Source organism: Scyliorhinus canicula, chromosome 16, assembly GCF_902713615.1.
Source record: "Scyliorhinus canicula chromosome 16, sScyCan1.1, whole genome shotgun sequence".
NCBI lineage: Eukaryota > Metazoa > Chordata > Chondrichthyes > Carcharhiniformes > Scyliorhinidae > Scyliorhinus > Scyliorhinus canicula.
The window spans coordinates 138,437,214-138,461,605 of NC_052161.1; the positions used below are offsets into that span (position 1 = coordinate 138,437,214).

The following is a 24,392-nucleotide window of genomic DNA, read 5'->3' on the forward strand; positions in this document are numbered from 1 at the left end:
AAGTAATACTACTGGGGCCCTGATGTTCAGTGTAATAAAAAGCCAGACCTGCCCAAATGCTCTGACACTCAAAGTCTTGACGAGCTCGCAGACCTAGTGTGAAATCACTATGACCCCGAAGCAGCCAATCATCCTCCAGACATACTGTTTGAATATGGCTGTGGGGACCCTGGGGGAGCCCATCACTGAATTCCTCAGTAGGAAATGGAAACTGGCAGGCAACTGGGAATTCAGCCCACCCCTGACCGAGATGCTACGCGATCGGCATAAACAATGTCACGCCTCAATAGAAGTGACTGGCGGAGCCTACCCTCGACCTGAAAAAGGCCAGAGATAGCCCTATCCCTGGAGAACGCAAAGAGGGGGTTTCAGTAAGTCCAATGGGTAGAGGGCAGCAGAGCCCTCCAGTTGGGGGGGGGAGCTGCCTTGAACAAAAAAGCCTCCAGTGTGAAGAGGCTAGGAGACCACCTCGCTGCGGACGCACAGAGGATGAAACAGACTTGAGAGTGGGGAGGGATGTTATCACGGCCACAAAGGCCTTGGGGGATCATTGATAGATCTCCCTGTGGGATCCGAGTTCCCCTATTGAGTGGGTGGAGACTTGCCCAGTAGTGAATCATAGAAAATAGAAGCAGGAGGAGGCCGCTCGGCTCTTCGAGGCTGTGCCGCCCACCATTCATTCTGAGCATGGCTGATCATCAAGTTCAATAACCTGATCATCTCCCCCCCCCCCCCCCCCATCTCCTCTCCTCCCCCCCCCCCCCAATCATTCGTTAAAACCTGTAGTTCAGGTCCTTATGGGCGTTCCCTATAATTCCCGGGCACGGACGCAAGCAATGTACGCGGCGGCGGCGGTTTTGGATGATGGCCTACCCTGTTCAGAGTTATTGCAGCTAGTACTGAAGATAAGGGACTGCAAGTTGTGTTAGATGATCCTGTGTCAGAAAGGAGAAAGAATGTCTATTTTTATTGAGGACTGCGGAACAAGCTGTGCTTGCATCTGGCAGCTGTTTTGTGGTCTTTCTGAAGTCCTGCATGTTTGCATTCCAGGGATACTGGAGGTTCTTGCCTGCGACATTACCAAATAATGAGCCTTTTATTTAAATATATTGTACAGAGGTTTCATTATTGCCAGATTTTTGTAGAGTTGGGAGCAAATACTTTTGAAATGTAAGCCTCTAATCCATTTTTAAGAGTATCTTCCTCTCTTTCTCCTCCACCTACTATTTACGGTCTCTATGCCAAATCTCTGCCTTGAGGACATTCATCGCTGTGGCTTCTGATATTCACATGCTTAAGTTGTTCCTCCTTTGAGTAAGAATGTGGAAATTCCCACTGGAGGTTCTCTACTGGATCCTGGTGCCTCCGATTATTTTGCTCCCAGTTAAGGATTGAGGTGATGGGCCACATATCGGAGTCGGCTGCAAAGAGACATAAATAGGATACAGAGCTGGGCTGAGAAGTGGCAGGTGGAGTTTATCCCTGAAAAGTGAGAGGTTGTCCATTTTGGAAGGACAAATATTAATGTGGAATACAGGGTTAACGGTAGGGTTCTTGGCAATGTAGAGGAGCAGAGAGATCTTGGGGTCTATGTTCATAGATTTTTGAAAGCTGCCACTCAAGTGGATAGAGTTGTGAAGAAGGCCTATGGTGTGCTAGCATTCATTAGCAGAGGGATTGAATTTAAGAGCCATGAGGTAATGATGCAGCTGGACAAACCCTTGTTAAGGCCACATTTGGAGTACTGTGTGCAGTTCTGGTCGCCTCATTTTAGGAAGGATGTGGAAGCTTTGGAAAAGGTGCAAAGGAGATTTACCAGGATGTTGCCTGGAATGGAGAGTAGGTCTTAGAGGAAAAGTTGAGGGTGCTATGCCTTTTCTTATTAGAACGGAGAAGGATGAGGGGAGACTTGATAGAGGTTTACAAGATGATCAGGGGAATAGATAGAGTAGACAGTCAGAGACTTTTCCCCCAGGTAGAACAAACCATTACAAGGGGACATAAATTTAAGGTGAATGGTGGAGGATATAGGGGGAAGTCAGAGGTAGGTTCTTTACCCAGAGAGTAGTGGGGGCATGGAATGCACTGCCTGTGGAAGTAGTTGAGTCGGAAACATTAGGGACATTCAAGCGGTTATTGGATAGGTACATGGATTACGGTAGAATGATGGGGTGTAGATTAATTTGTTCTTAAACTAGGACAAAGGTTCGGCACAGCATCGTGGGCCGAAGGGCCTGTTCTGTGCTGTATTTTTTATATCAATGGACACAAAGATCATGGGGGCTATCCAGGAAGGGTGATCTTGCCATTTCCGCAGTGCTTCCGCGCTTTGCGAGGCGACCTGTATTATAAAGATGTTATCAATGTTTTTTCTCCCCTTGCTTCCTGCATTGGACCTGTAGTTCTTGATGGAGCTGCCATTGACTTGGCACTGCTCCAGGGAGCTTTCTTCAGAGTCTCAATGGTGCTATTCTCTTGAGTTGCTTTGTCCTGGGAGGTGTTGAACATCTCGAGTGTTGTTGGGAGCTACACTCGTCCAGCTGGTGGAGAGTATTCCTTCACACTCCTGCTTTGTATATGGCATTTTTATTTACATAAGTGAAATTTCTATTAACTTGCTGGCCGCTCAACTGGGAATTTATTTGTGCATGTCTGGCCTGATTGTACGATGCATCCTAGATATTGTCAATTCTCAGAAAAAGGTGAAAATGACAACTCCCATGATACATCTTTGGCATTAGCTACAGCTTTGCAGGTGGCTTTGGACAGGCAGTTTGGGCATTGATGGAAGCAGGGTGAGCAATGCCAGTATCGTCAGATCACTGTTCAATTCACACAGAATTCATGGAATCCACTATTCAACAGGTATGGCCCCAAGAACATCCCCCTACTCCTCTATCTAATGGGAACATATAAAAAGCACTGATGGTTTGGGTTGATTACGTGGTTTACTTTATTACGGTTCTCCGGTTGGATTTTTCATAGCTACTTTTGATTATTACTTTAGCCAATATGCAAATGAATCATTTCATTTTTATTCTTTCATGGGATGTGGCTAGGCCAGCATTTATTGTCCATCCCTAATTGCCCTCCAGAAGATGGTGAGCTGCCTTCTTGAACTGCTGCAGTCCACGCAGTGCAGGTACACCCACAGTGCTGTTAGGGAGGAGTTCCAGGACTTTGACCCAGCGACAGTGAAGGAGCGGCGATATATTTCCAAGTCATGGTGGTGAGTGACTTGGAGGGAAGCTTCCAGATGATGGTATATCCATGTATCTGCGGCCCTGGCCTGTCTAGGTCGGTCATGGGTTTGGAAGGTCCTGCCTCAGGAGGTTTGGTGAGTTCTGTGGCAGTCGGGTGAGTGGCTGTTTGTGGATGAGGTGCCAATAAAGTGGGCTGCTTTATCCTGGATAGTGTCGAGCTTCTTGTGTTGTTGGAACTGCACTCAACCAGGCAAATGGAAAGTATTCCATTAAACCACTGACTTGTATCTTGTAGATCGTGGACAGGTTTTGGGGAGTCAGGAGGTGTTACTTGCAGCAGGATTCTTAGCCTTTAACCTGCTCTTGCAGCCACAGTGTTTATAAGGCTACTCCAGTTCAGATTCTGGTCAGTAGAGTCCCCAGGATATTGATGTTGGGGGATTAGGTGATTGCAATGCCATTGAATGCCATGGGGCGATGGTTAGATCCTCTCTTGTTGGAGATGGCCTCAGCCCAAGCCTGGATCTTGTCGAGCTGTTTCAGCACATGGACATTTACTGCCTCCATATTGGAGGAGTCGCAAATGATGCCGATCATTGTGCAATCGTCAATGATCATCTTCTGACCTTGTGGTGGAAGGAAGGCCATTGATGAAGCAGCTGAAGGTGGTGGGGCCGAGGGCAGTTTGCAGTTTTGGATTCCATGCTATAAAATATACTAAAGGCAATAAAGAGAGTATGACACCAATTCATTATCACGATGCCAGGCATGAGGAAAAGCATTTGTGAAGAAAGGCTGGGGAGAGGCCGGGGAATTTCTTGTTGCGACAGAGCCAATTACAAGGTGACGTGGTAGAGGAGATGTTTAAATGATGATGGAATGGGGTAGTGAATGGAAATATACTGTTGCCAGTGGTCCTGTGAAAGAATGAATCAAGGAAAGCACTACTTTAAATGTTCTTTGAAACAATGTCCATAATCCACTGAAAAGAGGCTGATGTAAATTTCCCCATAAGTACCCAAAACACGGGGGTGATTGCTGATGACAAATGGGACCAGATGTGAATCCACTCTGCAGTATAGGAGAGTAATAAGTCATTTGTATTTTTTTGTCCAAGAGCAGATAATGTAAAATTAATAGCCTTTTTGCCGCGGCAAATTACAGCGATCTAGGTTTGTTGCGGAACACACAGCACTCCATGCATTATATTGGGAAATGTTAATCTCTTGTGTCCTACTAGATTGAATGCATTAGCATGGAGCCAGATAGTTGTACAAGGGGATTACTTCAATTGACAGAACCGCTAACAACTGTTTCTATTTCTGGCGGTTGTCCTTTTAAGTTATGAATGCTGTGCGAGTGTTGGTTTTCATTTCAGCATTTGAAATAGGGATGATCCTGCCTTCCTTTCATGATTAACTATTGGACCACATTTCCATGAATGATACATTTTCATGGAACTGGGTCCTTGGGCAGGGTTTGTCACATGACACTATCTGCACAAGGCAGTTGTGCAGATAGGAGTTCAAAGAGAGATTTTAGTTTCGGTATGTGACTGTGGGAACAATGTAATTTGCACATTCTCCCCGTGTCTGCGCGGATCTCGCCCCCCACATCCCAAAATAGATGTACATTGGCCGTGTTAAATTGCCCCTTAATTGGAAGAAAAAATAATTGGATACTCATAATGTAATCATTTTCTACAGTAACCGTAAAATGGCAAATGTTTTATGCAGATAATTTTTTTCATGTTGCAGTTTAAATAACAACTTTCCCCGTGTAGAGGAGTTTTGTTGCTTCAACGTGACATCTTGCTAATACGAAGCTTGACCTTAATTTCCTGCTAATCTGATAAAATTAGCTTTGCTCCAATTCAACATTGAGAGATGTTATGTGAGGAGTTGAGGCTTCTATTTTAACTGGGATTCTCAGTCTCCATGCTGTACAGGTGGTCGTAGACTTGGTGCAAGGCAGGAATTGGGGACTGTGCGTACCTTTCTCCGGCACCAGGGCACTTTTTGTTCTAGCCTTATGGACTTTCTTGACTAAATTACGCAAAGGTTGACTCTCTTTTAGTGTGAGGCAGGTAATATATGAACAAAGACAGTGTGGATTAATCATACGTTCAATTCAGCACCATCATCCTTCCCTCTGGGACCTGATGCCTAATCAGTAAAGGAAAAGTAGGATTTAATCAATTTCTACTTTTCCAAATATTAAAGGATTAGAGGAATCTGGATTAAAGGATAACACAGCCATGGTTTTGACCTATTTTCTCTCCCTCTAATCAGTATGTATCTAAACCATATTTTGCCTCAACAAGGTTTTAACATTTTCATAAATATGCTTCATAATTAACAGTTTCCAGATCTTGGAAAATTATGCCTTGATTTTCAGAATTATATGGAAAGCATATATAAACTTTGTTGCTCATTGTTTCAATGATATTGTAATATTGCTGGGTGATAATGGAGAGTTATTCAAATTGTATTTTCTAAATATCGCAAGACTGATGAATGAGACATTAACAGTTTGAAATGCCTGCCACTACAATCAATGGCAAACAATTCTCACTTTTCTAAAGACTGCAATCAATCTTGAATAGGCTTGAAATCCGTGTTTTTTAGTGATTTTTATTCAATTAAGTGAAGGTCCAATAAAATTTCCCTTCAACTGAATGTTGTCTGTTAACAGTCATGGTGATGGATGAGGGGACTACAGTTGTGAAGTAATTTGCAAGAAAAAGGCTGCTCAACCAGGCGCTTCTCCATGCTGTATTAGAATTCTCATGCTACCCTTTCTTGAAGGGAAGAACATCACCATCTCGCTCCCAACTGAAACACAGTTGAAAGGCAAACTTGCAGGTGATAGAGTTCCCTGCATCTGCTACCCTTGGTTGATAGAGGTTGCATGTTTGGGAGGTCCGCTTGCAGCAGTGCGACATGCAGATGACACACACTGTTGCCAGTATGCATTGGTGGCAAGGGATTGAACTTTGAAATTGGAGCATGGGTGCTGATCAAGCCGGCCCGCTTTGTCCTGCGTTTGAGCTTCTTTTTCGTTGGAGCTGCATTCATCCTGGCAAGTGGAGACTATTCCATCACATTCCTGACTTGTGCCTTGTAGTTGGTGGGCAGGACTAGGAAGAGTGCAAGGTAATTTATCCAGATGACCACTTGTCTGCTGTTTGGTCTGGAGGTAAAGGTTCTCGAATAACTCATTGACTCTTCTCTTTGTTTCTCTTGCTTTAGGTATTATAAACCCGAGGAACCCAAAGGAATCACCAAAGAGCTTCAGCTTTGATTACTCTTATTGGTCACATACCTCGGTAAGAATCTTGCTTCTGCCAACCTAGATTATTTCAATGAAAGTACATTCATAGCAAGGCCATTGATGGGCCCTTAAAATGTCTGTTTCTCGTACTTCAAAGAGAATAGTATTTAAGTGATACTCTTGATAACCGAAATAGAGTGTACAATATATTTTAGCACTTCTGTATGTCTGGATGTAAGATATAGGTTGGTTCGAATTATTTCTTTCCGCTCTCATCCCAAACATTTCTCCTTGGCTTTAAAACGTACTGTTTTGGCAGTGGTGTACTGTCCTTTCATTTGCTCTTCATGCTACTGAATTGATTGATTAATTGTTTATTGTCACATGTACCGAAGTGCAGTGAAAAGTATTTTTCTGCAGCCAAGGGAACGTATGCAGTACGCACATAGTAGACAAAAAAAAAAATTGACAGAGTACATTGACAAATAGTACATCAACAAATAGTGATTGGCTACAGTGCGGAACAAGGGCCAAAGAAAGCAAATACATGAGCAAGAGCAGCATAGGGCATCGTAAATAGTGTTCTTACAGGGAACAGATCAGTCCGAGCGGGAGTCATTGAGGAGTCCAGTAACTGTGGGGAAGAGGCTGTTCCAATGTCGGAATGTGCGGGTCTTCAGACTTCTGTATCTTCTGCCTGATAGAAGGGTCTGGAAGAGGGCAAACCCTGGGTGGGAGGGGTCTCTGACAATGCTGTCTGCCTCCTGAGGCAGCGGGAGGTGTAGACAGAATCAATGGGAGGGTGGATGAATTTTTTTTTGAGTAGAAGCCAGGCAGTTCTTATGGACACCATTGTTCCAGGACAGTTGTTTCCATTTCTCTGAGGGATTGACTTAGAATAACATTGTGAGAAGTGAGAGGCCAAATTGCCTTTGCACCCTGTCTTTTGTTTTCTTAGTTGAATCAAGAAGTAGTGGGAAGAAATTTAGGAACAGGAGTAGGCCATTCAGCCCCTCGAGCCTGCTTCGCCATTCAATGAGATCATGGCTGACCTGTGGCCTAACTCCATGAACCTGCCTTTGGCCCACATCACCATATACCTTTTGTCAACCAAAAATTGATCCATCTCGGATTTAAAATTAACAATTCATTTGGCATCGATTGCTGTTTGTTGATGAGTGTTCCAAACCTCTACCACCCTTTGTGTGGAAGTGCTTGCATCCCTCCTGAATGGTCTGCCCATAATTCTCAGATTATCACCCCTAGTTCTGGAATCACCAACCTGTAAAAACAGTTTATCTTTATCTACCTTGTCTTTTCCTGTTGATATCTTGAAGACTTCGATCAGATCACCTCTAAAATATCTAAGTTCTTGAGAAAACTGGCTTAATTTGTATAATCGCCGTGCATAACTTTGTTTTCAATTTCGAGCACCCAAGTCATTTTTTCCAATTAAGGGGCAATTTAGCGTGGCCAATCCACTTAGCCACATCTTTCGGTTGTGGGGGCAACACACGCACACATACACAGACACACACACCTCTCCAAGGTCTCTTTGGGCATCCATCGAATGTAAGTACTTGGTCTAAAACGGATAACCTCACCCTTGCTTACATTGAAATCCATCTGCCAGTTTCGCCCATTCACCTAGTCTATCAATATCCCTTTTAATTTTGTGTTCACCTACTCTGTCCACAATGCCATTTTATGTCATCAGCAAATTTGCATATATAACGTTTTATGGCATTTTCCAAGTCGTTCATGAACAATGTGAACCAATAATGAGGCACCAACGCATCCCTGTGGGACACCACTATTCACATCCTGCCAATTTGAGTACCTTCCCATTGTCCCTACTCTGTCACCTGCCACTCAACCATTTCCCAGCCAAGTCAGTAATTTGCCCTCAATTCCATGGGCTTCTACCTTAGTTTTTTTTAAATATTTTTTAATTCTCCTTTTTCACATTTTCTCCCAAATTTACACCTAACAATAAACAATAATCAGTAACGAATGTAGTGTCAATCCCCATATCAATAACAACGATCCCATCCTCCCACCAAACCCCCAAACATTAGCCCGCATGTTAACATAAACAAATGACAAAAAGGAATCAGGAATCACCCATAGTCACCATTAACACATACAGTCCCCCTCCTCCCAGCCCCCGACCCCACTAATGTTCGATGTGATCCAATTCTCTAAAGTACATAATGAATAATGCCTATGAATTGTAGACCCCCTCCATCCTTCCCCTCAGTTCAAATTTAACCGTTTCAAGCGTTAAGAATTCCAGCAGGTCCCCCCGCCATGCCAGGGCACAGGGTGGAGAGGTGATCAACGAGGCGAAGGCTACAACATCTGCCTCCGCATCCGTTTCCAGCCCCGGCTGCTCCGACACCCCGAATATGGCCTCCCGAGGGCCAGGTCCAGTTTCACGTGCACAACTTTAGAGATTACCCTAAAAACCTCCTTCCAGTAATCCTCCAGCTTTGGACAGGACCGAAACATATGAACGTGGATTGCGGGGCCTCTCCCGCAACGTTCACACACATCTGCTACCCCCTCCAAGAGCCGACTCATCCTCGCCCTTGTAAGGTGCGCTTTTTACACCACCTTCAGCTGTATCAGCCCCCAACCTCTCACACAAGGTGGAGGCATTCAGCCTCCAGAGCACCTCACACCAGAACCCCCCCTCCATACCCTCTCCCAACTCTTCCTCCCACTTTGCCTTTGATCCCTTCCAGTGGTGTCTTCTCTTCCAAAATAGCCCCGTAAACCGCTGATACTACCCCCTTCTCCAGTCCCCCAGTCGCCAGCACCTCCTCCAGCAATGTGGAAGCCAGCTCTTCTGGGAAGCTCTATCTCCTTTCTGGCAAAGTCTCGAACCTGCATGTATCTAAATATTTCCCCCTGCTCCAGCCCATACTTCGCTCCCAGCTCCTTCAATCCCGGAAAATGACACCCAAGAAATAAATCTTTTCATGTTCTAATTCCTTTCTTCTCCCATCTCTGAAAATTTCCATCCCACTTTCTTGGCTCAAATCTATGGTTCCCCTGAATCGGCATTTCCCTTGACCCTGCCCCCCCCAACCCGAAGTGCTGTCGAAACTGCCTCCAAATTCTCAACAAAGCTATTACTACTGGACTCCCTGAGTATCTCTCCGGGGCCGTCTGGAGCGGTGCTGTCACTAGCACCTTCAATCCTGACCCCCTACACAAACTATTCTGACCCATTGGGAATCAACCCCTCTGACCCAGCTCTGTACCTTCTCCACACTCGCCGACCAGTAATAATAGATCAGGTTCGGAAGACCCAAACCCCCTGCCTGCCTTCCTCTCTGTAGTAGCACCTTTTTAATTCTGGCCACCTTTCCACCCCAGGTGAACGAGGTAATCATCCCTTCAATCTCTCTTTAAAAAATGCCTTTGGCAGGAAAAGTTAACAAACTGTTAGTTAACAAACAGTCTCTTATGTGGGACTTAATTAAATGTCTTCTGGAAGTCCATATAAACAACATCCATAGACATTTCCCTGTCCACTACAATAGTCACCTCTTCAAAAAATTCAGTGAGGTTTGTCGGGCGTGACCTATCTATCTTGAATCTATGCTGGTTCTCCTGATTAACTGGAGATTTTCAAGGTGTTCACTTACCCTATCCTTGATTATAGACTCCAATTTCTCCACCACAGATGTTAGGCGAACTGATCTATAATTCCCTGGATTTCCTCTTTCGCCCTGCTTACCAATTGGAGTGACCTGAGCAAATATTCTAATTTACAACCCGTTCAGGTATAAAAAGTTACTGATGAGAGAGCTGGAGATGTCTGCGCCAAATGAGTTGGTATGAGAAATGGTTTAATTAGGAATCCAGCATCATTTACTCTTGGGCAGAAAACACTGGAGCAACAGCTTGGTTTTCACAAGACCTGAATGGGCTACTTGTGATTTCCAGCGCTGGCAATATTATCTATCATGTGACTAATTTGGTAGTTCTGTTCTAACTTGGGGTCTAGTTTATTAAGGAGGTTAAGGCACAATTCTTAGGACCATGGATCTTTTCCTTTTAAACTTTTATAGAAGCACAAAAATCTGAGTGCCCTAGATAATAAATGTAGCAACTGCGCACCATTTCAGTCGTGCTGGCTGTAGGGAGAGTTTGCTATATTCCGGCACATGTTCGGGTACACTGAGGGAGAATTCAGAATGTCCAATTCTCTTAACGAGCACGTCTTTTGGGGCATGTGGGAGGAAACCGGAGCGCCCGGAGGAAAGACACAAGGCGAAAGTGTAGACTCCGCACAGACGTTGACCCAAGCGGGAATCTATTTTCTGCACCATTGCCTTTCCTGTCTCTTGCCTCCCTCGCCCGTTGCCAGGCGTTTCCCAAAAATATTTGGAAGAGACCTACCTGGAGGCCTGGGCTAATACTCCTGGCAGCTTGTGTTCGCATCCTGCCATCAATCTACCGACAGTCGCAGAGCAAGGTTACTCCAGTTTTTGCCCTGTTCGCAGGAGCAATCTTAGCAGTGGCTATGTTCTTGCGATTGTCTTTGGGATGAAAGCATTATTCTGCACTGAATCAAACGCTGTCTGAAACAATGTTTTGTTTTTTATTCTCAGCCCGAAGATCCAGACTTCGCTTCTCAGAGTCAAGTCTACAATGATATCGGTAAAGAAATGCTGCAGCACTCGTTTGAAGGTTACAATGTATGCATTTTCGCATACGGACAAACGGGAGCAGGAAAATCCTATACAATGATGGGAAAGCAAGATAAAGATCATGAAGGGATAATTCCGCAGGTGAAGTTCAATCTCAATTCATAGCGAAGCGACTAAAACATTTTGGGCGCAAGAGCATAAGTTGGCCATTTGGCTCATTGAGTCTGTTCCACCATTCAACGAGATCACAACTGTTCTGATATGATAACCCTCAATCCTACTTTCCGACCATACCCCATAACCCTAGATTCCCTGACCAATTAAAACCCTGTCTATCTCAGCCTTGAACACACTTCATGACTTCATGCAGCCCTCTGTTGTAACGAATTCCACAGATTCACTACCCTCTGAGAGAAGAAATTCCTCATCATCTCTGTCTTCTTCTGAGATTATGACTTCTGGTCCTAGACTCTCCCTCAAGGGGAAACAACCTCTCAGCACCTATCCTGTCAAACCCTACTGAGAATCCTGCATGTCTCAATAAGGTCACCTCTGATTCCAGTGAGTAAAACCCAGTGAGTGCAGGTCCAGCCTACTCGACCTCTCCTCAAGAAAATTCCATCATGCCCGGGATCAACCTAATGAACCTTCTCTGGACTTTGTAAATAGCTTTTTGTTTTGTTGAATGGGCCCCGACTCACGTTTTTGTAAGTTAGTAAGAGTCTTCTTGCCAATGCCGTTGTCCAACATGCCAATGGTTGTATTATAGCAGGGCTGGTGAATGAAAACGGCAACTAATAATTATGGTGGTGAGCCCTTTCATAGAATGTCAAATCTTTTTTCTGTTCCATCTGGCTTTCTAACAGCAAAGCCCAGCTCCAGCGCCTTAGTTATGGGGCTGATGAGCATCGGTCAATCCTTGTGTTTGAGGGTAGAATAGTCACTAATATTTTAATTCGGGTTTTTTTGAAAACTGATTTATCTGGTAATCCATCAAAGAAGTGACTAAAATGCGATTTCACAGCAACCAAAATTGAGTCAAATGCGGTAATTCTGCCTGTGGCAGTCGGAGGGGGGGGGGGGGGGGGGGAAGGAGGATGTTTAGACGTGCTGGAAAAGGAGTGCTTTGATCATTTTAAACCTTTGTACACAGTACAAAATAGTTTAGAATTAATTAAAAATTAACAGCTGCCTAAGGATTCCAAGACCAAAAATCTGCTTTACATAGAATTTACAGTGCAGAAGGAGACCATTCGGCCCATCGAGTCTGCACCAGCTCTTGGAAAGAGCATCCTACCCAAGGTCAACACCTCCACCCTATCCCCATAACCCAGTAACCCCACCCAACACTAAGGGCAATTTTGGACACTAAGGGCAATTTAGCGTGGCCAATCCACCTAACCTGCACATGTTTGGACTGTGGGAGAAAACCGGAGTACCCGGAGGAAACCCACGCACACACGGGGAGGATGTGCAGACTCCGCACAGACAGTGACCCAAGCCGGGAATTGAACCTGGGACCCTGGAGCTGTGAAGCGATTGTGCTATCCACAATGCCGCCCCCTTTAATGGGGATAACCCATCTCATCTCGCCATGACATCCCGCATGCTATATTTACATGCAGGAGATCGGATTGGTGGCTTCAACTGAAACCTTAAACTGTAATTTGTTCCTTCTTTCTGCAGCTTTGTGAAGATCTCTTCGAAAAAATCAACGACAACAATAATTCTGACATGTCGTATTCTGTGGAGGTAAGATACACAACAAAAAGAGCGAATCCCAGGGGAACGGCCACTGGATTCTTCAGTTCCAAGCAACTTACTGGGGTTTAGTTCAGTGTCCTATTGTCACGGGGAAATTGAGTAGCTTGACCACAACTCCAAAAACCGCTTGAAACCTTGCGGCTTTGTATAAATTGTCCAAGTAATTAATTGGATTAAGTTAAGGGAGCTCAATAGCTTATTGCAAAGTAAAATGGATTTTACAGGTAGTCATGGCTTTAGCGCAAGTGGCATTTTCAATATTTGTAGGACTTTTCCCCACTAAGAGCCTCTCTGTGGAGTTTTCTTTCTGTGGAGTACCTTTTGCCTGTATGTGCAAGTGTCTTTTAAGTTTCATATCAGCTGATCTGATCACACATTGTTTATTTAACAGTAAGTTAAACAGCCACGTTTCAAAACTCCACTTTTCAACGTTCTCTGTCCTATAGCTGCCTGTTAACTAATTACATTTTGTGATCAGATTATGCACAATGAAACAAGAATCATTATTTCCATAAAGTCTGACTCTAGATTTTGCCCTGTGGAAACTTTGGATCTGAATTCAAGCCAAAGAAGAGTTGAATGTGACACCCGATGGAGGTCAGGAATAAGCTGAGTGCAGATAGCCTGACTTGGCTCCCTTAAAACTACTCTGAAATCCAAATTATATCACATGTATAAATTGGTGGATTATTTTTAAACTTTGAGCGATGCTGATGTTACAAAGGGGGGAGTGGTGGGGTGGTGGTATTGTCTAGTAAGCCAGAGACCCAGGGCAATCCTCTGGGGGGGGGAGCTGGGCTGGGTTGGGTCGACAGATGGTGAAATTCAATTTTTTTAAAAATGGAATTAAGGGGCAGCATAGTGGCGCAGTGGTTAGCACTGCTGCCTAATGGTGCTGAAGACCCGGGTTCGATCCCGCCCCTGGGTCACTGTCCATGTAGAGTTTGCACATTCCCCGTCTGTCTCTGTGGGTCTCACCCCCACAACCCAAAAAGATGTGCAGGGTAGGTGAATTGACTGTGCTAAATTACCCCTTAATTGGGAAAACAAAAGTGGATACTCTTTTTTTGTAAAAAAATTTTCATCAAACCATTGTCAATTGCTGTAAAAATCCACCTGGTTCACAAACGTCCTTCAGGGAAGGAAATCTGCCATCCTTACGTGGTCTGACCTACATGTGTTTCCAGACTCTCAGCATTGTGGTTGACTTGTAAATGTCCTTGGAAATGGCTTTGCGAGCCACTCTGTTGCAGGACAATTGGGGGATGGGCAATAAATGTTGGCCAACGACGCCCACATCCAATGAATAAAGAAGAAACAACTTCAGATTATGGCTTTCACTATCATCTAGAAATTAGATTCCTGAAGCATGAGTTGACTTGTGAATGGGACACAATGCAAAGGGGTTTCCCACTTCCCGTTTGGAGCTGGTGAACAGAATTTATTTTTTTATTTGCGTCACTTCCTTTCTATAATATTTGTGCTTGATTCGAAAACTGATTTCAAAGGCACACGGGATTTTCAAGAAACCAGAATTTGAAATGTGTAATTGACAGTAATTTGTGTTTATTCCCTTTGCCCTCACTCCCCTCCCAAGAACAAATAAGAAATCAGCTGGCAGAACCATTAATTCCATCATTGTATTTTAAAACACATACACAGACGCATATACGCACACGGCCACACACTTGGTAGTCAGCAGATGTGAATTGTTCCATAAATTAGACTACTTGTGATACCCGAACAGGCGCCAGAATGCGGCGACCAGGGGCTTTTCACAGTAACTTCATTGCAGTATTAATGTTAAGCCTACTTGTGACAATAACGATTATTATTATTATGTCTAAGGAGGGAAAAAACAATGAAATCTTTGAGACAGTGAAATACTAAGATACTTCCAATACAAATTAGATACCCTTAATTTCACATATTGGCTGATATGTTAACCAATTTGAATGCCCATTAAGCCCTCTTAATTATGAATTTTGCAAATTTTCCCACTGCAGTCAATTCCATACCATATTGGTTGATAGTATTTGTGTTTACCGATACTAAACTAATATGTAATCATTTCAAATTACATTTCTCCATACATAATGCAATATAAAAACTGATGATATACGATACTTCTATCAATACACTTCCTTTCTTGTTCTCTTCGAAGATCAAACTGCCTGAATGCGAATTCCTAAATTTCTAGTCTCCATGTTGCTTGCTCTTGTTCAAACCCAATCATGTTTTCTTGATTGTTTGCAGGTCAGTTACATGGAAATTTATTGTGAGAGGGTTCGAGATCTGCTAAATCCTAAGACCAAAGGAAACCTGCGTGTCAGAGAGCACCCTCTTCTTGGTCCCTACGTAGAAGATCTTTCCAAACTGGCTGTAACATCCTACACCGACATTGCAGATCTCATGGACGCCGGGAACAAAGCCAGGTTGGGCATCCCAAGTGAATCAGATTTGTGCTATGCGCACTCGGCATCCTGACCACTTCTTCTGTTTTTTAATTCTAAGACACAGCTGATTCGTTTTAGATGAATTTATCTTCATCATGTCTGCTCTGCCTGAAGGCAGATCGTTGGCTCATTATCTGCTGCTTTACTTTGTGCTCCTTTTGTTGGGCAGTTTATTTGTCAGTGGTTGTTTGCCATTGCATTCCACTCTCGACCAGGGTGTGGAGGTCAGTCCCAAGACCACCTCGGCTGGAGCGGGAATCAAACCCGTGCCGTTGGCATTATTTCTGAACTGTACACTGGCCATCGAGCCAAATGAGCTAACCTGGCTCCTTTGAGTATATAAAACCAAGCAAATTATTATCATAGAGGTTATCTCATTCTCGTATAGGGCGGCACAGTGGTTAGCACTGCTGCCTCACAGCACCAGGGACCTGGGTTCAATTCCAGCCTTCGGTCACTGTCTGTGCGGAGTTTGTACGTTCTCCTGGTGTCTGTGTTGGTTTCGTCCGGGTGCTCCGGTTTCCTCCCACAGCCCAAAGATGTACTGGTTGGGTGGAGTGGCCATGATAAATTGCTCCCTAGTGTTCAGGGATGTGCAGGTTAAGTTAAGATAAGAGGGGTGGACATGGCCGGAGTGCACATTCGAAGGGTCATTGCAGACTTGATGGGCTGAATGGTCTCCTTTTGCACTGGAGGAATTCTATGATTTCCTATGGGTGCACCGGTTTCCTCCCACAGTCCAAAGATGTGCAGGTTAGGTAGATTGGCTATGCTAAAATTGCCCCTTTGTGCAGGTTAGGTTATGGGGTTCGACGGATGGGGCGGAGTGGACATGGGTAGAGATTCGAAGGGCCAGTGCAGACTCGATGGGCTGAATGGCCCCCTTCACTGTAGGGATTCTATGACTGTGACAATCCGGGGTTGCGGTGGTGCTTCAGCCTGAAACTAAAATATTATTGTACATTAAGATTTGTAGCACTGCTTCCTAATTTTAGTTTATTCACTCTAATTTATATTTTAATTAATCTTGTGCATACAAAACTGCAATAGTTTCAGGCTATGCAGAATGTTGCACAATTAAGAGACTGTCCCCAAATATCATCTAGTTTGTTGGGCTGACTCTCAACCACCTTCAAGAATAAAGGTTTTTGTGTAAATGTTTGTTTGACAATGTTTATAATTGTACTGATTTTCCCTCATCTTATTAAGGTTATAAAGTATCAGACTTGTTGCTCTATAGTACCATGGGTCGAAGGGCTCTGAGAATTAGCCAGGAGGAAATGGTTAGTGATCAGCAGGGAAAATAAATATTAATTTGAGAGATGAATATATATATTTGAGAGAAAAATAAACCATCGGTTGAGTTCTGGATACTGGAGAAGTTCATTGACTGCTAGAATCCCAACAATGCAGAAGGAGGCCGTTCGGCCCATCGAGTCTGTACCGGCCCTCCAAAAGAACACCCTAACCTAGGTCCACTCCCCCGACCTAACCCGTCACCCATAAGACATCGGAGCAGAATTAGGCCACTCAGCCCATCGGGTCTGCTCAGGAAATCCTACCCCACCTAACCTTTGGACACTGAGGGGCAACTTAGCCCAAGGCCAGAATCAACCCCGGGTCCTTGGTGCTGTGAGGCAGCAGTGCTAACCACTGTGGCACCGCGCTTCCGTTCTTGGAGGAAGCAACTCCGCTATCCCGTGAACCTCAGACCTGGGGCGCAATGGGTAAAGGATCATTTTTGGCACTGATTTTGCCAGCTGTAAAATGCAATAATTTGTTTAAATTTCAGAACCGTGGCAGCAACAAATATGAATGAGACCAGCAGCCGCTCCCACGCTGTTTTCACGATAGTTTTTACCCAGAAGAGACATGACGTGGAAACTGACCTTTGCACAGAAAAGGTATAAAAAGTTGTGGTTCGATCAGGAGAGGAACCTTTTCACTTCTTTTCGGCTCTAAACATATTTTCACTTGCTGCCATTTCTGTTTGTGACCTGAATTGTTTTTTCCGGGTTCTGTTTAACAGTTAGCCAATGTCTCCATTTTAAAATGTTTTTGTCTTCCCAACCAAGTAAAATGCAACGATCCAACACGTAAACTGGCATCTCAATAAAAGTGCTGTATTATTCACTCAATGGAGGATGTTGTAGGGATTTCACAAGGACCAATCCATTCCCAGTGTGGCGAGCGATAAATCCTTTGAGCATTCATGGATTTTGTGTATTTTTACTTTTTTCTTTCTCCTTTCATCATGACCATGTGTGCAGGGAGTACTCTAAATCGGAAGTTGTGTGTTCAAGTCCCACTCCAGAGACTTGAGTACAAAAGTCCAGCCTGACGCTTCAGTGCAATACTGAGGGAATGCCGCACAGTCAGAGATGAAACGTTAATCCGAGGCCGTGTGTGTCAGCTTAGATGGATATAAAATATTCCATGGCGCCATTTTGAAGAACAATGACATTATTCCTGGTGCCCTAGCCGATATTTATCACTTGATCATCATCACTAAAACAACAGTGGGGTGGCGCAGTGGCTGGCACTGCTGCCTGACGGCGCCGAGAAAGCAGGTTCAATCCTGGCCCCTGGTCACTGTCCGTGTGGAGTTTGCACATTCTCCCCATGGCTGTGTGGGTCTCACCCCCACAACACACAGATGTGCAGGGTAGGTGGATTGGCCATGCTAAATTGCCCCTTAATTGGGAAAAAAGGAATTGGGTACTCAAAATTTATTCTTTTAAAAAAAATCACTAAAACAGATTTTCTGATCATTATCATGTTGAGGGTTGTGGAACCTGTGTGCGTGCAAATTGGCTACCATGTTTCCAACAATACAACAGAGATTAAACTAAAAAATACTTTCTTGGCTTCAAAGCACTTTGAGATGATCTGTTGCCTTGAAAGGTGCCATATAATTGCAAGTCTTTCGATCTTTTCCTCCATATTCGAGAGAGGAATTGGTTACCCTCAAACTTGATTCCTGTAAAGTTAGCCATACGGAGGTTAACTGCAGCCGCGTTAACAAAAACAAAGTTTGATGAATCTTTGTTCAAGCCGATGTTTGTCTATTTGATGCCTTGTATTTATGATGCTAAGGGGGATGGAGGAAGTGCTTTCCGGTTTGGCTTGTACCCTGCACAGTTTGAGGGTGCAATAGGTTTGCACAGGACGCACTAATCCCAAGAGACATGTCATTGGTTTACTCACTCCAGTTGAGCTTAAGAACTATGCTGATCCTATTCGGTGTTTTATCACTTCTCCCCTCCCGCGCACACTCACCTCTACTTTTTGGAGGATGTACCGCTACTTGAAGGCTTGGTTGAATTAGAAGCTGATTTTTTTTTTTTTTTTAGATGTATAGCCAGGTATCCAATTTTGTTAGCAAAATGAAGTATGACGGATTTTCAAATTTCCTCCATGAATAGGTGAGCAAAATTAGCCTGGTAGATCTGGCTGGTAGTGAACGGGCCGACTCCACTGGGGCGAAAGGAACAAGATTAAAGGTAAAAGTGAATGGGTGATTTCCTGCCTACCTTTTAATTCTGCTAATAGGATACATGAAGTGTTATGTAATTTCCAATAAGAACTTGATGTGAGCAGCGCATGTTTTCTAGCGAGAATATTCTTGTACGAGCTCTCAGTGCGTTGTATTTTGGGAGATTTGTTAAAAGGAGAGCAGCACGGTGGCGCAGTGGTTAGCACTGCTGCCCCAGGGCGCTGAGGCCCAGGGTTCGATCCCGGCTCTGGGTCACTGTCCGTGTGGAGTTTGCACATTCTCCCCGTGTCTGCGTGGGTTTCGCCTCCACAATCCAAAGATGTGCAGGCTAGGTGGATTGGCCACGTTAAATTGCCTCTTAATTGGAAAAAAATTAATTGGGTACTCTGAATTTATATATTTTTTGAAAAAATTGTTAAAGGGAAGTATTGAATCATGATTACTTAATTGTTGGGGGACATTGTTCTATGTTCATAGAACTATGTTCTATGTTCTATTTGATTTATGGTCCCACCAAGGTCAAGTAGACTTTGATGGAGGGGGGGGGGGGGGAGGGAGAAAATCAAAGCACCTTGAGCTCTACAGGAGGAATGAAGTCCAGGTTTAACTTCTGTCGCAAATTCAATATATCAACCTAAAACAAATTTGGGTAATGGCTTCTTCACTTTCAGGAAGGAGCGAATATCAACAAATCACTCACAACATTAGGAAAAGTCATCTCTGCCCTTGCGGAAGTGGTGAGTTTGTAGTTATTCATCTGTATTATCTCAATATTGTTGTTATAAGAGATTTCCAAGTGGAAAATGGTGGTTTCGCTATAACTATTTTTTTACCTTTTTCAATTTGTGCTGCCACTTCAGGATAACGCTCCCAGTAAGGTAATGTTCAGGCTATAATCATATGTGCTTGTCTAATCTTTGTTTTATGTATGCGACATCAAAACAAATCTAAAAAGAATCTGTGTTGGGAGCTGTGTTGTGTAGTATACCATCTCTTTCGCTGGGTGCGAAGGAATTCAGCACAAAGATAGAAATGCCACAAATATAATAATGTCTGTTTTACAAATTACTGAGGAAATGTTCCTTGATGGTGTGGCAATCATTCTGTCTATTTTTGGTTCTGAAGTATCAGAAATGCACCACATAGACCACACTAATGCATCCATTTAGAACTGTCTGCACATGTGGCTGGCAAAATACTTAACCTTTTCACGAAAGGTTTGCTGTTCATTGACGATGAATTTGAGGTAATTCCAGAAAGTGGATTAGATGTTGAGTTGGAATTACAGCTATATTTTTAATACTTGGCTAACATTGTCGTTGAAGCTTGATGCAAGATGTATTTAATCAGAGTGATGCTGTTGACCTTTGCAAACAAAACCGATTTCCATCCTCATCTATTTATTCATCGTTGTTCTATATTTCATGTGATACAATTCAATTTACCTTTATTCAGTCACTGTAAAATGGTGGCCCTATGCAGCTCTTCCTCTTGTCTGTTCTTCTGCAATAGACAGGCTGAACTTTGTGCTGAAAACATGTCGCAGGGTAGACTAGGGGTTTGGAAGTTGCCAGAATAAATGCTGCGCAGTTTGAGGGCTGACTGCCAGTTTAAGGAACTGATGTCATGCTTTTTACGCTTTCCCTGCTGTGATTTTTGAGTTTCTGATTTAATCATGACATTTGAGAACTGGTTCACTGTTTGGAGCCTGGTTCTTAGCTTCAGAAACTCTCCTATTCCAAAAAAGACAACAAAAATAAATCTGTGAAAGTCGAAGTGAGTAGGAATTCAGAAAGCTGATGCTTTAAAAGATTAGCTCAACCATCCATTTAATTCATGGCAGTACTTTCAGAGTTCTGTTCTGACCGTTCCACTGCCTATAGTTAGCACTGTTGCTTCACAGCGCCAGGGACCTGGGTTCAATTCCCGGCTTGGGTCGTTGTCTGTGCGGAGTCTGCACATTCTCCCCGTGTCTGCGTGGGTTTCCTCCGGGTGCTCAGGTTCCCACCCACAAGTCCTGAAAGACGTGCTGTTAGGTGAATTGGACATTCTGAATTCTCCCTCAGTGTCCCCGAACAGGCGCCGGAATGTGGCGACTGGGGGATTTTCACAGCAACTCTATTGCAGAGTTAATGTAAGCCTATTTGTGACAATAATAAATATTATTATTGGAAATACTTAAATTTCTATTTATCAACTGTGAAATTTCCCTTTTAACTTAGAGGCTTTCTATGAATGTTTCAGTGGTCAAAAAAAACCCCTTAACTTGAATTTAACCACAGGTTGGCTAATATTTGAAAAAGAGCAACTTGCATTTGGAATACGTCGGGGGGGGGGGGGTGGGGGGGGGGGGGGTTTACAGTCGGCCAGTAACAGAACAAATAAAGATCAGAAGCAGCAAAGAAAATCAGTGCAAAGGTGAACACACCATTTAACAGCTAACTAAGACATTTAGCCAATATATATTATATATATTATAGATTAGGTCTGAGCGGCTTTCTCTTTATCAGTAAGGTAATTGGCAATATTTGGAAATGGACATCTATTGCAATAACAAAAATCCAGCTTTAGGTAAGGAAAGACTCAAAAGCCAACAATGCATTTAGGTTATAGTTTGAATATCCTTTCGTGTGTCTTGAACAGAGCAAGAAGAAAAAGAAGTCCGACTTCATTCCCTACAGAGACTCAGTTCTGACATGGCTTCTAAGGGAGAATCTAGGTAAGGTGATTGTAATTCAAATACAATATTTGTCCAACCCTCTGGTGCTATCTGTCTTAGTGGTCACACACAGGGTTAAGAATCACCAAAAAGGATGGTGAAGGCTACTTGATACAGAAGTTATTTTCAGTATGCTGAGGAGGTACAGTTGTGGTATATCACCATAAACCTTCACAAACGTATATCAGTTTGCTCTTCAATTGATTTGTTGAAGAGGTTTATAGACTAAACTATAATATGATGGTCTTTATTATTCACTCCCAAGACCAAGCATATCAAATGATGTCTTTTGGTATAAAATGTGGCGGAAAGGATTTCTTTGTTCAAACCCTACACTGTGAAATTTAAGTTGTAAGTTTATTATTTTGATATCTGGCGCATGTACACATCAGACTGAACACTTGTGCCGACAAATCAGAAAGTCTTGAGTTCAATTCATAAGACGTAGGAGCAGAAGTGGCCATCCTGTCTGCTCCACCATTCAATGAGATCATGGCTGATGTATGATCCTCAACTCCACTCTCCCACCGTATCCCCATAACTCTTGATCCCACACTGATTAAAATCTGCCTATCTCAATCTTGAACGTAATTAATGATCTAGCCTCTACAGCCACCTGTGGTCAAGAATTCCTCAGATTCACTATCCTCTGAGAGAAGAAATTCCTTGTCATCTCTGTCTTAAATGCGACACCCCTTATTCGGAGATTATACCTCTGGCCCTAGACTCTCCCACAAGAGGAGACAACCTCTCAGCATCTACCCTGTCAAGCTCCCTGAGAATCCTCTATGACTCAATAAGATCACCTCTCATTCTTCTAAACTCCAATGAGTACAGGCCCAACTGCTCAACCACTCCTCGTAAGAAAATCCCTTCAGTCCGAGGATCATTTCACGAACCTTTCCAGTGCCAGGTAAATTAGACTTGAATTCCAGTGCTACATTGTTGGAAAATACATTACATTAAATCAGAAACAATCACTTCATTACCTGTGTTGTTAATGGTACTGATATTTTAGCAGGGAGGGTTTACAAATGTTGATTGTGCAATGTTTCTCTCAGGTGGAAATTCACGAACGGCTATGGTTGCTGCACTCAGCCCAGCTGACATAAACTATGATGAAACTCTCAGCACTTTAAGGTATATCTGTTTTTAAACATCTTCCGGTGCTAATCCTACCCTCTTACAATTAACAGGTTATAATTGGGATGACTCTGCCAGGAACCAAAATAATGTCTTCCACTATATTAGTGGCTTTGAATTCCTTGGAAGGCCAAAATCACTAAAAGTGATTTTTACCCGACGGCAGCTACTATTTCACTTGAGATCATTAATTTAATACTCGTTTTGGGGTTGAAAATTGAAGCGAAAGCTGAACTTTAAACCTTCAGAATGTTGTAACATTGCCATCTCCATATTCGATTACACTGAAATTGTAGAACAAAGAAAGTTACAGCACAGGAACAGGCCCTTCGGCCCTCCCACGTCCACAACGACCATGGTGTCCATCTGAACTAAAAACCCCCTCCCCTTCCAGGGCCACATCCCTCTATTCCCATCCTATTCATGTATTTGTCAAGATGCCCCTTAAAGGTCACTATCATATCTACCTCCATTACCTCCCCCTAGCAGCGAGTTCCAGTTACCCACCACCCTCTGTGTAAAAAAGAAAAAAGTTTGCCTCGTACATCTTCTTTAAACCTATGCCCCCTAGTAATTGACTCTTCCGTCCTGGGAAAAAACTTCTGACTATCCACTTTGTCCATGCTCCTCATAATCTTGTAGACTTCTATCAGGTGGCCCCTCAACCTCCGTCATTCCAGTGAGAACAAACCAAATTTCTCCGACCCCTCCATACCGGGCAACATCCTGGTAAACCTCTTCTACACCCTCTCCAAAGCCTCCCCATCTTTCTGGTAGTGTGGTGACCAGAATTGAACACTATATTCCAAGTGTGGCCTAACTAAGGTTCTATAAAGCTGCAACATGACTTGCCAATTTTTAGACTCATTACCCCGGCCGACGAAGGCAAGCATGCTGTATGCCTTCTTGACTGCCTCCTCCACCTGCGTTGCCACTTTCAGTGACCTGTGTGCCTGTATACCCAGATCCCTCTGCCTATCAATACTCTTAAGTGTTCTTAAAGAGTGTCTGATGTGAGCATTTTATGGCTTTTATCTGACCACCTACCTGAAAGGTTCATACCCTCCAGCACCAGTGTAATGTGGCGGCATGAGTGCCATCTGCAAGATGCCCGACAGCAATTTACTAATGATGTGGAGATGCCGGCATTGGACTGGGGTGAGCACAGTAAGAAGTCTTACAACATCAGGTTAAAGTCTACCAGTTTTGTTTCAAACACTACCTTTCGGAGCACTGCTCCTTTACCTGAGGATGGAGCAGTGCTCCGAAAGCTATTGTTTGAAACAAACCTGTTGGACTTTAACCTGGTGTTGTAAGAATTTTACTGCAATTTACTAAGGCATAGAAAACCCCAAACCTGCAACTCTGCAACCCAGACGTGTAAAGGCAGCAGACACGAGGGAACACCATCACCTCCGAGTCTCACATGTACTCCTGACTCCTGGCAGTATCTTCACTACACAGGCTACAGGGCTTCAAGAAAACAGCTCACCATCACCTCCGCAGAATTGGGGATGGGCAATAAATGCTGGCCTTGCCAACAGCACCCACATCCCATGAATGAATTAAAAAAAAAACTTTCCTGGGTGGGTATTACACTCTCTGTGCAATTTTAGATGTTGATGTATATTCGTATGGAGCTTCACCCCCCAATTTTAATTTCTTCATCATACA

The 24,392-nt window shown here is 43.6% G+C and overlaps 1 protein-coding gene across 28 annotated transcripts in view; it reads left to right on the forward strand.

The window, feature by feature from the left end:
* kif1b (kinesin family member 1B) overlaps positions 1–24,392 on the forward strand; it is a 235,404-nt gene that overhangs the window by 66,647 nt on the left and 144,365 nt on the right. For 22 of the 28 annotated variants that reach the window (XM_038821353.1, XM_038821350.1, XM_038821351.1 and 19 more), the window contains 10 exons: positions 6,455–6,531; positions 11,102–11,281; positions 12,827–12,892; positions 15,161–15,339; positions 17,153–17,264; positions 18,786–18,863; positions 19,528–19,593; positions 19,717–19,734; positions 21,500–21,575; positions 22,637–22,715. In XM_038821353.1, the coding sequence (XP_038677281.1) occupies positions 6,455–6,531; positions 11,102–11,281; positions 12,827–12,892; positions 15,161–15,339; positions 17,153–17,264; positions 18,786–18,863; positions 19,528–19,593; positions 19,717–19,734; positions 21,500–21,575; positions 22,637–22,715 (931 nt within the window). Of the gene's footprint in view, positions 1–5,368; positions 5,494–6,454; positions 6,532–11,101; positions 11,282–12,826; positions 12,893–15,160; positions 15,340–17,152; positions 17,265–18,785; positions 18,864–19,527; positions 19,594–19,716; positions 19,735–21,499; positions 21,576–22,636; positions 22,716–24,392 lie in introns of those variants that run through there. The other 6 variants (XM_038821373.1, XM_038821374.1, XM_038821352.1 and 3 more) reach the window with 2 other exon arrangements.